Genomic DNA, 14,190 nt, shown 5'->3' on the forward strand with positions numbered 1-14,190 from the left:
AGGTATAATCAATAACAAGGGAACAAAAGCAAGCGGTATTCGCTTTATTGTTAAAAACTGAAATGTTTCTGCAGGTAAAAGTCCGAAGTAAAATCGATAAAATAGAAACAGCGATCAGTGACTTTTGTTTCTTTGTTTACTTTCAGGGTCGAGTCATAATTGTTTGGTTGTCTTGGCTTGTTGGTGGCATTTGTGGTGTTGTTATTTTCTTAATTATCATATGTTATTGCCGCCTCATGCCGCGCCATCAGAAATCGTTCGGTAATAAAAAAAAAATATGTTTTCTTATATATGCGATATTGCTTGCATGGCTTACACTAATGTATATTTCATTTCAGACGAACAATATCTTAAAAATACATACACTATAAAAGAGGATCATGGATATTCTCATCAAGATTACAGCAGAATAAAACACGCCGAGGTAAGATATTAAATCTTTTATTTTTATCAAATATGCTTGAGATATTTTATTCATTTTTACCTTTTATCATAATGTAAATTACTACGAAAAAACAGTTAATCATTACATAATTAACATTTTTAAAATATGTCTGGAGAGGAAAAAGATTCTGTAAAAAGATTAGCTCTGGGTCGGCATCTCTTCGGTGCTAGGATTTTGTTATGTACTTGGCGGAAGAAAAGTCTGTCTGTATACGTCAACGTAGCAGGATTGGGACAATTGTGTGCAGAAGGATGTATATAAATGAGTACTGAACCGGTTCCAAAGTTCAGATCACAATGAGCTGCGGCTCAATATTTAAGTAGGCAGTGCACGGTTCATCGTGATGTACTATAACTATGTGAACCGACAAACTGCGAGCTGCCTGGTGTCACAAATCATAATCCTATGCAAGTACAAATTGAGCTGAGCTGGGTACATATTTATTGATCTGCTTCACACATGTAAACCGTGAGCTGATCTACAGGTCATAAATTTTAGTTGAGTTGCTCATTACTATATGCAGGTGCAGGTACAAAGACACAGCCGACCTGCGAGTTACGCGGGCGATGCGGAGTGGCGGCGTGCGCGCGACTCGCATACACACGCCCCCGCCCCTGTGCCGCTCCCCGCACACCCCTCACACCCCGCCACGCCCCAGCCTGCGCCTGCGCACTGCTACGTCAACCGCGTGCCCGAGCGCGACCACGTCGCCGCGCAGTACGCCTCCAGCAGCAGTCAGTACACACACTTCATCTTAATATAACCTGACTACTAGGAAGTGATATGATACTTGTTTGTTACAGTGTTAGACGAGATCGAAGGCGGTGTGAACGTGGACGCGCTGAAGACGCGGTCGCTGCCGGCCTTCCTGCGTCCAAAACCGCGTCCGCTCTCGACCGAGGACGACCTACAGCAGCTCTACGCTAAGGTACGCTACACCATTCCTGCATCAACATGTGCCCATTAATATCTGTATCTTATGGCCCAATACCTCTTCTTCAATAATTATTTACACAAAACTTAACTAGTTTAAGAGTAGGGACTCCTCCGATATCAACAAGTTTTTAAAATGCGTTTCAATGTAACATATGCCAGTAAAGAATTGCTTATGTCAGGTAAGTTTAAGCAAGAAACACAAGAACCGTATGCGCAGCGAGCACGCAGCCATCATCGCGCTCAGCAAGTCGCACAGTCAGTTCTTCGACGCCGATGCTGTCATCGTATACGACCAGAGAACCGCACTTTAACCATAGACACACCAACATAAAATGTGTGGCAAACACTCTCTTGAACTTGTGACTTGAATTATACCAAGGGTTGCCAGTTCCCGCTATGTGGCAGTCTTTGACAGCTGTCAATCTGACATGTATGTAGTCACAAAACTCGAAGATTTTCGGTTTGATAAAGATCCCCAGATATAGGGAATTGCAAATTATAATTTTTGTGTATTTTTCTTCCGCTATAGAACTTCCTCCTACATATCAACAGTAGCAGTATTTGTTAAACGACCTATACAAATAATCGTAAGAATAAGCACACATTTAGAAGTTTGGATGTCTTTAAGGACATTTTATCTTAAAATATCATAATAAGATTCTGGGAGCTATGCATGTTTTATTAGTAATTACTAACTTCATTAAATCCTAGTTTTAAACTAATACTATTCGCTTTTGAATATTTTAATAGACGCGTCTTATTGGCTGTTTGTCGAAATAACCTTTGCCTAAAATTTTATGGCGCCAAATGTAATAATATTTTTTTTTGTTTTTGCTAATAAAACATACATAAGTCTTAACGATACCAAAATTAAAAATTCAGTTTAAATTAGCATATTGTGATTGATATTATGTGATATAATTTAATAACGAAATTGTGGCCTAATAATGTTAAAAAAAACAATTCGGTACAGTCACGTGAAAATGTTGTTACATTAAATGTATTTCACCTCTGTCCTTTAATATATTCTATGCTATCTTTAAAAGAATGTTTAAGATTTATTTTGATTAATTACTGTTTCATACAAATGTACTAAAGTTTATGTATTTCGGTGCTAAAAAAAAACTTCTTCAATGATAATTTTACCCAATTAATTATATTAAATATTATATTTCTTGTTTATTTAAATGGCTGTTGTTTTACAAATTAAATAAATCTATTTATGATTTCAGCGTTTGTATCTAGGACATTAGAGAGAAGAGCTAAACACTGGGGACGTATTTTTAAAATAGAATTGAAGTTTTTATAGCTAGCTAGCTAGTTAATGTTGATATTGGTGTGTTAAAGCGTTTGTTCGCGTCGTGTTCGCTCGTTTTTATTAGTGTCTGAGTACAGATCCGCTCGCGCGGCTATCGCGTGAATCTGTACACAGCTTTATAGTTAAAGCGATATCCTAGCTGTTAATTTAGGCAAAATTGTATATCTACTCTTATCTTTCTAGTATTAAAACTTCGTTTTAATCCATGACAAAGAAACTTTTCAATACATAATATTGTGTAAGAGCCTGTCTGTATTTTTAAATAATGTTTTTTGTTTACATATTAACTCAAACCCTCCGGACTCAATCGTGTTGACGAGACTGATATTTTCTATTGAAATTATTTTTTAATAGGTAGTTATTAGTGCTTATTTATATAAGTATACTGTATCAAGTTTAATGTACTTGTCAACATTTCATACATTTTATAGATTTACTGAATTATTAATTATATTAAAAAATGGGCTTTGACGTTTTCTTTTAATGTGTTTATGTTAACAATTTAGAGATATTAAGTATGTCTAAAGGCCCACATACTAGACGCGGACACATATTTTACGCGTCCGCAAATGATTAGCAGTTATTTTGGAGCTCTTAAGTTATAAGTGTTTGTATTTAGAGACAAGTCGCGTCTTAGTGTTAAAGTTGTTCGTCTATGGATGTGTACTGAGCTCAATATATTTTATCGACAATAGATTTGTTTATGGTACTTTAAATAAAAGTTTTGTATGCGCATTGTTTGTGGTGTAATTTACTATTGTCATTATTTTGTCGATGTTGTTTCTCTCCCAGCTAAGAAGTTCGGTCAAGACAATGTGGTACATTGAAAAAGGTATAAAATTTCTGAACGACTTTATTTTAAATTAAAATTAAGTAGTTAAAATCTAATTAACTTTAAGTGAAAAAATAAACAGTTGGCTTACATAAAACAAAAACACTATTCAAATAAATATAAAAGATTAATACCAACTACGACATCCCGTTCAGGGTATAGTGCGGAATGTGGCGAGCGTGGGGTAGGTGCGCAGACGCAGCAACTCGAGCTCCGTCTGCAGCAGAACCAGCTCCGTGTGCTGCGCCTGCACCTCGCGCACCAGCTGGCTGCGAGCCACCAGCGTCTCCATTCTGATACACATCAACCACTTAGTTATTCTGTAGTCGTATTATATTAAGGAGGGACGTACATACAATCGTTACTAACCTCATCTTGAAAATCTTTCTAACACGAATCGGCTGCAGCGGGTCTTCGGAGAGTCTCTTCTCAGATACTCTCAGGTTTAGTTTTGCTATGATTTGATTGAGCTTATCGATGTCTGCTGTTAACGCCGTGCATTTTAGCTAAAAATTGAAATTAACTCCTTGCAAACATACATTGATGACTAGTCTCCTTTTTTATACCATAAGGTGGCAAACAAACGAGCTGCCACCTAAATTCGCCGAAATAGCGGAGCGACTGCTGCCCATAGACACCCGCAATTGCAGATGCGTTGCCTACGACGGCTCCTCCGTTACGTACAGAAAGAGAATGTTTACCCTTCCTCTGCATTCCCTTCTCCATCAAATCTTACTTCCCCTTCCCTTCCTTTCTTTGTAAGAAAAGGGTGGGATGGGAAAGAGGACTAAACTTAGGCCTACGCTACCACACACATCAGACGAAACGCGGAATAACTTTCACTTCACGCCTGTCAATTCGTTCAAATGTCCTAAGTCCTGACGACTACCATTATCTTTTTGGCCTCCTTTTCCTTTCTATTATTGTTTATTTCTTTATATTTTTCTTCTTCATCTATAACTATTATGAAAACGTTGTTTTATAATAACAAAGGTAGTTGTAGTGATGTAGCACCTCCATCTCCTCGTGCTTGCGGATGAGCTCTGTGAGGTTGCGGTCGAGCGCGCGGCGGCTGGCCTCCATGTCGCGCTCCATGCGCACGTACTGCTGCTCGTCTGTACATCCCAGCTCCTTGTTCTTCAGGTACAGCTGCAGCTCTTTTGGTATCTACACAAATATTTGCTAGTCAATATTAAAGTATTTTATATAAACAAGTCCTGACGTTTTCGTATCGTACATCATATGATATTGTAGCATATAAGTAACTGAATGAACATTTAATACTTACTTACGATAAGCTATACATTTTTGACACATTTTTGGAAAAGTACTAAAAAAACTCAAAAGATATTAAAAGAATAATAGGATTTGCCCGAAATTAATAGGAATTTGGTCTACCTACTGATACACGATAATTATTTAAATCCATTTTGCATCACCTTAAGACGTTGATAGGAGTATAGTTCCTGCTCCATGTGGCGCAGCTTCATCTTCATCTGTGCGTGTTCCCACTCCTTTGCGAGGATACCCTTGCGGTACTCCATCTGCCTCCGCATCATGTTCAGCTTCATTTCACCAACTTTCTGCAATAAACAACACATCGATTAGTTACAGCATTTGTATATACTTTTTATGTAATCTATATTTAGGCGTAAATTATTTGATCCATCCTTTGAAAATGTTTCTTAACGACTTACAAGAATAACTTCGTTGATGCGTTCAATGTCCTCGCGTAAAATAAGAGCAGCGTCATCGAAGTCTTCCATATGACCAGTAGTGACCACCTCAACTTGCCCGGCAGGCAGCACCAACTGCAAACAAATGGCAGTAACTATAAATATTTAGATATAGAAAAAACCCTTAAGGTTGGACAAATATTGTACGCACGCTGCTGTAAACATCGCAGAGTAGCCTGCAGAGTCCAGTACCTGTATGGTCTTGTTTCTGGAGAGCAGTTCCGCCTTGTGGCGGTGCTGCACGATGCGCTCGTGCAGGGCGGTCAGCGCTGCTCGCCGCGCTTGCACCGCCTTGCCCCACGTCATGGCCGTGCTGTCCACTAACGCCATCTCCTGCACCGCCGCTCGTATCTGACCATAATACAGCTTCAAGTTAGTTTCTTAGTTCAAAGTAAAACAGAAGAAAAAAAACTTTGTCTCAATACCCTCATTTCGTTTTCGATCTTGGCGCGGCGTAGCTTGCACATATTGGTCCAAAGGTTCTCGTCCATGACTGGTGGCATGTTGCTCACTAGATCCAGCTGCTCTAACCTTGAGGAAACTCATCATTTGTAACCGAACATTCAAGTTAACTGGCACTAGGACTACTACTACAAAGGAAAGTTATTACGCGCGTAAGAAATCCAATGCATCGGGAGGCAGCAGCGGAGGTCGCGTGGCGGCGAGCACTGCGGCCGCCAGCTCCTGCAGCACGCTCGCGCTCAACCCCGCGCGGTTCTGCCACTTAGGTCGCTTCCTGAACAAGTACTAAAGTGTGAGATAGAAAAATATTCAGCGATACAAAATAAATAAATGAATACATTTCCATTAAATTTCAATTATATTTAGCGTGTATACTCACTTATAGAACTTGTAGCACTGTTCTACAATGATAGGGGAAAGATCAGCGAAATGGTTCTTGAAGGTCTTGTCGAAGTGGCGGTCCTTCTGCACCAGCGCCTCGTGCGCCGCCGTACATTCCTCGCTCTGCACAGAGATCTGCTGGCTCTCTCCCTGCAGCATCTCTATCTCCGACTCGTATCGCGCTATGTCCCTCCTTTAGTAATCATAGGGTAAGTTAAAAAAAACGTAGGTTTATAAATACCATATATTCTTAATTTACCGTGGCGCTAGTGCAAAATGACCGCTATTTATTAAATACTTAAATCGTAAAACAAAGTAAAAAAAATATCTTAATTTACCTCATATCTTCTATTTCTTCAGCCAATTCAATTCGATCCAAGTTAGTTCGCCGCAGTCGCATCAGGTTTAAATTCTCTTGTCCGATAGCTGAGTCGATTCTCAGTCTAGTAAGCCACATTTCCTTTACCTGTGACTCTCAATATTGCATTACAATGTGCAATATGTAAAAATAATAAGGTTATGACATTTTAGGGAGGTTTTTTTATCGAATCAACACACATATGACGATATCAGATGAGCTTCTATGATTGAAGTTGAGTTGAGATGAGATCAGTTACCTTATGATTGAACTTGACGATGCCCTCGTTGAGGAGCTGGGAGAGTTTAGCGTACTCGGCGTGCAGCATCTTGCGGTACTTGTCACGCTCTTCCTCGCGGAACGCCACCTTCGCCTCGTACTCAAATACCAGCCGCAAGTCGTCCTCATTGAAGTGCTCCGGGTCCTTGTCCAGCTGCAGCAAGTACTCAGTTAGCAGTATGAGTACATAGTTAGCAATTGTCTAACGTGCGCTGCCAAATGTACATAGCAGCGATTACATGGGAAAATCTACCACATAATATTTGTGGAAGTATCTGACGCTTTCTCTCATTTACTAGATGAGCAAGACCCCAAGAGTAAGAATCCGAAGACCATAATTCTTTGTCTTATTTACATTGGTAATACTTCTGCAAGTCCCCTTAGTGTGAACTTCTATCTATAAATCATTTAAAAAGAGTACTCCTTAGGTACCATGCACTGGGGCTTGGGGATGGGCTTCTTTATCTCCTCGTGCCAAAGCTTCTCGAGTACGCCGTCCATCATCTCGATGAGCGCGCGCTCGCGGAAGTCGTCGGGCGGGCCGGGCGGCGGCGGCGGGATGAATATCTGGCTCGGGCTCACGTATGGCGGAATACTGCACTATACGTCACCATATATGAGGAATATAATATCAATAGCTTTATTAATTTTTATAAACGAAGACGGTAGGCTTGGTGATCCTACCTCCTCCGGGTCGACTTTAATAAGCCTATGCGGTTGCTCCTCTTGTCGCCACTCGGGATCAGTTATCTGGATGGTCAGGTGATGAAAGCTACCGCGAAGATCGGACAATGTGTTTAATTCTGGAAGTCGATTCGAAACATAAAATTAAAAAAATAATACAGAAGAAATGTTCGTATCATGAGCGTTAGTAAGACTCGAAGAAAAGTAAAAAAGTTACCTTGAATGATAAACCGGAGTCTCGAATTCCTTTCCTGGACCAGTCCCACTTCCCGCTTTTTGAGACCCATGAGATCATCGAATTGGTGGTTGAACCAAAGCCTCAAATTCTGCGCGTTCAGCTGTATACAAATTTATAGCATACCTTTTGTCTCTAGTCCATGATTGAAACGAAACATCTTTTGAAATTTGTCTGTTTATTCAAGGTATATGAGACGATACCAAGGCGAGGTGCTGCAGCATGTCCATGTGCAGGAAGCTGTAGGCGAGCGTCTGCGGCAGCATGGCGGCCGGCACGGTGACGAAGAGATGCGTGTTGGTGCCAGAGAGCGCGTAAGGCTGACCCTCCGCAGAGCCAGAGCCGCTGCTCTCCGCCGCCACCGCCGCCACCGCCTGGCTCTCCACGCTGTGCGCCATCGACCGCATTGAACCCAGCGACTCGCGGATCCTGCGGATGTAAGTAAAGCTTTTTGATCGGATTTGATATGTTTAAGTAACTATCTCCAACACTTTTCTTTGTCATTGATACTTCCTTTGTAAACTTATTATCGAAATTCATTTCATAATATCGACTGACAAACTAAAGCCACATGTGAATTATGGCCTTGCCTAGTAACTTGATGAGAAGAACAATTCATACTGTGTGGATGTAATTTCGAGTGCGGGCGTGGCCGGCTCCTCCCAGGGGCGGAACACTTCGTGGTCGCTCTCCATCTCCAGCGCCCGCAGCGCCTCCACCACCTGCAGCTCGGGCCACTGCTCGCGTTGGTTCGGCAGCACCGCGTAATTTTCTACCTAAATTGAAGTGTATTTTTGACCTATTTTTTAAAAATATGTTTCTCATAAGTCCTGTCTTTAATGAATAAATCCATGAATATTATGAGGGAAAGTAAGAAAATAATTTTATGTCGAGATTCTTACGTAATAATGACTGAAAACTGCAAAAATCTTGACACGCGGCGTGGCCATGGAGTCCCAGCATTGGGATTTAATCCATGCGGTCACTTTGTCCTGAGCGCGGATGCGGGCTTCTGTCTGCAATCGTATCTCCTCGCGTTCTTTTTCTGCCTGCAAGATACTTACTAGGTAAATACACAAATGAAGCGGCAACACTTATCGCTGTTTTATAGCTGTGGCTTATCACATAAGAGGTAGCAAAAGCTTCAAATGTAGAACTAACAAAGCGTTATACAACATAGTGGTGACCTGCTTGAGGCGCTCCTTCTTGTTCTCAGCGTGCAGGTTGAACTCGGAGATGGGCAAGCGGTGCAGCGGCGGTGCCTGCAAGTTCTCCTCCAGCAGGGCCACAGCTCGCTCCTGCACCGCCTGCAGCGCGCGCACTACGTCCTCTCGCGCGCGCCTGTAGTCCATCGCCTCCGTGTGCACGCGCTTCTCCTCTTGGATGTCCAGGTAATTCTCTACATTGATGGTATGAATTACGTCTTTATAAGTGAATCGCAGAAAAACTTATCGTTGTTTTTTATTCGAGGTTTTTAACTCGCCGACATTTGTTTTGTATTCAACCAAGAATCTGTAAAGTACAGTATATGTATATCTCTCAACATTATTTTTGCCTTGTATTCTTAACATTACACTTACTCTCAAACTCATCAAATATATTTATTTTTTCATCATCCTTGAAGATTTCTGTTGCAGGCGGCTCCGTGAACAGCTCGATAGGATGGTAATCGATGAAGAGAGTAGGTGCGGAGAGGCGCGCTGGGACGTTGAGCATGGTGACCGCCACGGTGCCGTTGCCGCTCAGGTGTGCCAAGTATTCCAGGTTTGTGTCCACCACCGCTTGCTGAACGCCACTCTCGTAGCGGTGCGAAACAATTATCTTTGATTCTGATGAAAGAGAAGGTCAATATTAACTTCAATATCCCTTCACTTAGTCGTATAAAAGATAAGTAGAAACAGTTTTACCATATTCGACGGGAGCTTCCGGTTTCCTCAAAATGACTGTACCATCATAGCTGAAAGTGATGAGGGCGGCGCTGTTAATGTAACCCCTGCAGTGCTTCAGGTCATGCCCCGATTCGAATACCGGGCCCATCTTTACCGATACTGTAACGCCTTTCTGCAATCAGCGAAACAATTGTTTGTTTTGTTATCTGCACTTGACCCCTCATGTACTAGGGCACACAGGTACAATGCATCTCACCTCGCCGGAGAGCCGCAGCACGTGCAGCTGGTTGGTGAGATGCGGCACGGCGAGCGCGCAGCCCGCCTGCGCCAGAGGCAGTAGCTGCGCGTACGGACCCTGCATTTTGCCCGCGAATTTGTTGTCCTTGCCATTGTCAGCGTTGATGCACATGATACGTTCCCCTACAAATTTAAATACAATAATTCCACATAAAAGTTGACGCTTACTAGTGAAGTTTTAAATCGTTCTTTTCACTCCTCAAAGCTAGTTATACCTACATTTAAATTACATACCAATGGCATACTTGTCTGAGAAGAGTACGAGGTTGAAGGAGCGCATGGAGTCGCCGACCTTCATGAGGAAGCTGTCCGCCAGCCCGCGGCCCAGCTCCGTGTACCGCACCAGTGTCAGCTTGTACTGCTCCGACAACTAGACAATTCATTTAACTGATTATTCTTCATAGACTAAATCGTTACGTCTACAAGGGTCAGGTTCTGAACAACTCGATAAATTACCTCGGACTGTAAAGTTCAAGTTACTCGCAACATCATAATACCGTCTCTTTTTGTATAGCACATACAAGTGGATTAAGCATAATTCTATTTAATAGAAAATGAGTGTTTTTACTTGAAACACAAATATATGTCCGGCAGAAGCGGCGACTGCGGTGACGTGCCTGCCCGTGGGAGAGAACACGATCTGCGACACTATCTGATGCGTGAGGCACATGCTGCCCACCCGCTCCAGCCCCGCCTCGGGGGTGAACGTGAACAGTCCCATGCCGTAGTTGACGCCCAGTTCGCCAAACATAATGATCAGCGGGTCCACGGGACTGGCTTGAAACGAAACGTCATTTCCCGTCACACTTTTTCTTAATATCTAAAAATTAAGAAAATAAGTTTGGTACTTCTCTAAAATAGATATGCTAGTACGATTTAATCTTACTAATGTTATAAATGTTTGGATGGATAGATGGATAGATATTTTTTAGAAGGTATCTCCAGAACGGCTCAACGGAAATCCAAGAAATTTGGCATAAATATAGAACATAGACTGGAAGAACACATAGGCTACTAATTAAGTTTTTTTTTTAATTTTACGCGGACGGAGTCTCGGGAGAAGGTAGTATACTTACTTCAGTACTTACCAAATTACCAGTAAGTATTTCGTAAATACAAATCTCTCCTGTTTCATTCATTGTAGCAAGATGTTTATTATCTGGCGCGATCAACTGAATTTTAATAATGTTCCTAAAATTGGAATAGGAATGAATAAGTTACGCGCTAGTCTTTGCTCTTGTATTTTACGTTAAATATTTCACCTCAAGATTCAAAATGTTGTATACAAAGAACAGATATTCACTGAAATTAGTATCGACTTTTGTTAGAATTTGGAACAGCGTATAGATAAACCAGCGAATCACTAGATCGATCTTTACCTTTGCCTATAAACATGTAGCACGACTTCAATTTTGTCATCTGCCTCTGTGATGTGGTAGAGTCGGCCGCTCTGCGTCCACATGGCGGCCATGTCACTGCTCGTGTTGGACACCAGCCGCACCACACCCTCTGACGTCACGTACGTCCACGATACTTTCCATTTGCTCTCAGATTTCTTTAACAACTGTTGGCATAACAAATAGCTGGCATTGCTACTTAGAACGCCGCTTCTTATTGCATTGTGCTGTAATTTAGCTTAACTGGCAAGTTTACCTACTGTTTACTAATGTTTAATTCTTTATTCAGAAATAGTCTTGGTCGCAATTAACACTTCTGGAACTAGCCATTTAAATTTAAAAGCTGCAGTTCCTTAACAATCTATATATTTTCTACCTCATGAACAAATACGAAACATCAATGCAACTGTCGGATCTTACACGAAGCCTTTGATCGGGTCCGTAGATGAGGACGCCATTCCCAAAGGAGCAGACGCTGGGTTTGTCGGAGCCTGTCAGGTTCTCCGACCACTCCAGGTGCGTCACCATCCCTATGCCGTCCGAGAGTACCTTTAAAGGAGACAGTTAGTAGAATTCGTAAAGAACAATTAGATTTTTTTTTTAAGTTTTGGTTTTTAGAAATCATCATAGTTGTCAACTATTTACGATAATTTAACTGTAATAAAACAAGAACTATTATACAACTAGCTTTTGCCCGCGACTCCGTCCGCGCGGAATAAAAAAAAAAAAAAAAGAAAAGAAAACGGGGTAAAAATTATCCTATGTCCTATTCCTGGTTCTAAGCTACCTGCTCACCAATTTTCAGTCAAATCGATTCAGCCGTTCTTGAGTTATAAATGGTGTAACTAACACAACTTTCTTTTATATATATAGATATAGATAGATATTATATAGTAACTTAACTATCGTAGAGTACAAGTTATATCGGTCCAATTTTTTGGAGTAGTTCAGTCACAAATAAGTACCTACACATTTAACTGCGCCCATAATATTGTTAAGACCTATACGTAAGTACATCTAACAGTCATAATTTTCCTACTCATTGATCAGGGTTGCTTCAATTAGTACTGTAGTGTAAGTCACGTACATCATAAAGTGTGTTCTTCCCAAAGAGAGCATTAATCCATAGTCTTTTTTATAGATTGGCAGATTACACGAGACTATAAATTATTGAAAGGCGAATTATCTAGTGAAACCTATATTAACTACTTCATTACAGTTATGACTAGTTAAATTGTTAATTATTAATTAAGCGTGCAGTGATACGATATGATGAAATTGAAGTATTCCTATACAGGTAAGTACTTATACTAAGCTCGAATTTCAGGACCCTGTATATGATACATGTAGTATAATAAATGGATAAACGTAATTTTCATTTGAAAAATAAGTATTTAATTACAATGTACAAATTAGCATCCTTATCTATGGCATAAAGCTGTCCATCGCTAGTCCAGCAAACGTCGATGAGCGGTGGCTCGGAGATCTCCCAGCCAACAACCTCCTCTTTGGCGCGGCGCAGCACCAGGCAGCGTCGGTAGCACTGCGCCACTTCCCACACGATCAGACCCTCACCCCAACATTCGCACACCAGCATGTGTGTGTGACTTGCCCTGAGCAGTACCGATTATATTGGAACAATCATCTATTCTATCATAGTCTTGACATTTATTGGTAAATGGGCCGCCTGGTACCATAATGACACAAAAAACAGGTGTGAAGTGGAAGTATATCTTATTATATAGAGCTTTGATACGAACATGTAAATTTGTTTTCGCCTTATGACGCCGGTAGGAAGAGCCACTAGTCTCTGCTGCGTCCGCCAGTTCCACACCGTCAACAGATAGTTGGGGAAACCAGAGAATGTGGCTATCAAGTCTCCTTCCATCATGCAAAGCGACTTGTATCTGTTCACGTCTAAGTCTAGAAAAGAAAACGTTCATTCGTAATGAATTCCGCCAATTTTTAAATAATTTATTAAATTAGTAATTGTTTAGTATACACTAATTTTACCTTTAAGTAGTGCCAGTTGGTTAAATCTGGGATATGATAAGACGAAGATCCTCGGGTTGTTAACTTTTTCAGCGAACACGAAAATGTTCGACCTGTGTCCTAGAAAAAATTAAATACAATTAACAACATTCTATAAATACATTTTATAGTGTGCCAATATGTGTAATCATTAAAATACTGACCTGCAATAACATCGACTCCATCACCGTTAATGTGGTTGTTTGCAGTATACACAATTTCACTTTTGGTTTTAAAGTTGTAAAATATTATGTATATGTCGTGTGCAATCGCTAATACTTGTTTACCAATAAATGTAATAAAGTCTAACCTTTGCGGTATTACCCATCTGAAATTATACTTATTATAACTAGTATAGGATTGTAAAGATATACCGAAAACTATCTATCACAAGTTCCTGGGAGTCTTTACAATGTTCCTAAACGTATTTTGTATATTATATTAATTAACTATTGATACTGGTCTAAGCCAGGGCAGTCTTAATCATATTGGGCGCTGAAATCAGAGAAAATCAGTAACACGGCCATTGGCTTGCGCCCTCCAGGATCGGCACCACTGCGCCCTGCACTCCCTAAATTGTATTTGGAGTTTGCTTTACTATACCTCACTTTTGTATTATTTATTCTTTGAGCTAGATTTTCTTCAGAAGCTGTATCCATTTTTCTCAGGGTTTTCTGCAGTTAGGAATTTACCTGTATAAAATTGTCATCGGTTTCATAGCAACGTATTAAAATGGTTTTATTTTATATCTCATCCATATTTTTGTTTACAAAAATGTCATGATAAATCAAAAGTTTGATTTTGTATTTAATGAGTATTTTAATAAAATATACAATTATTAAAAGGTTTTTTCTTCTCTTTTGTAAATTATTTTTTACTCCGCACACTGCATACATCGGAACGTTAATTT

The 14,190-nt window shown here is 40.5% G+C and overlaps 2 protein-coding genes across 2 annotated transcripts; one reads left to right on the forward strand and one right to left on the reverse strand.

Moving 5' to 3' along the window:
* Nucleotides 1-11: 11 nt before the first annotated feature.
* On the forward strand, nucleotides 12-1,739 carry LOC106719267 (the record flags this gene model as incomplete). The annotated part of the gene is made up of 7 exons (XM_045683807.1): nucleotides 12-74; nucleotides 147-261; nucleotides 339-424; nucleotides 969-1,061; nucleotides 1,104-1,179; nucleotides 1,249-1,373; nucleotides 1,561-1,739. Coding segments are annotated over 7 exons (690 nt in total), but the record flags the coding sequence as incomplete, so codon positions are not given.
* Nucleotides 1,740-3,682: 1,943 nt separating this feature from the next.
* On the reverse strand, nucleotides 3,683-13,953 carry LOC106719235 (cilia- and flagella-associated protein 43). The gene is made up of 31 exons (XM_045684431.1): nucleotides 13,884-13,953; nucleotides 13,445-13,608; nucleotides 13,263-13,361; nucleotides 13,010-13,172; nucleotides 12,652-12,862; nucleotides 11,670-11,798; nucleotides 11,232-11,416; nucleotides 10,941-11,043; nucleotides 10,421-10,672; nucleotides 10,087-10,222; nucleotides 9,812-9,975; nucleotides 9,574-9,727; nucleotides 9,247-9,495; nucleotides 8,854-9,065; nucleotides 8,569-8,715; nucleotides 8,288-8,442; nucleotides 7,870-8,113; nucleotides 7,649-7,769; nucleotides 7,432-7,550; nucleotides 7,180-7,347; nucleotides 6,728-6,901; nucleotides 6,449-6,576; nucleotides 6,109-6,303; nucleotides 5,878-6,003; nucleotides 5,693-5,798; nucleotides 5,460-5,618; nucleotides 5,229-5,342; nucleotides 4,971-5,114; nucleotides 4,546-4,698; nucleotides 3,901-4,037; nucleotides 3,683-3,824 (listed from the first exon to the last, which is right to left on the reverse strand). Exons 1-31 carry the CDS (start codon nucleotides 13,937-13,939, stop codon nucleotides 3,683-3,685), a joined length of 4,809 nt encoding a protein of 1,602 aa, XP_045540387.1. The 5' UTR covers nucleotides 13,940-13,953.
* Between the last annotated feature and the right edge of the window lie 237 nt (nucleotides 13,954-14,190).

The sequence above is a fragment of the Papilio machaon genome, chromosome 1 (assembly GCF_912999745.1).
Source record: "Papilio machaon chromosome 1, ilPapMach1.1, whole genome shotgun sequence".
NCBI classification, from domain to species: Eukaryota; Metazoa; Arthropoda; class Insecta; order Lepidoptera; family Papilionidae; genus Papilio; species Papilio machaon.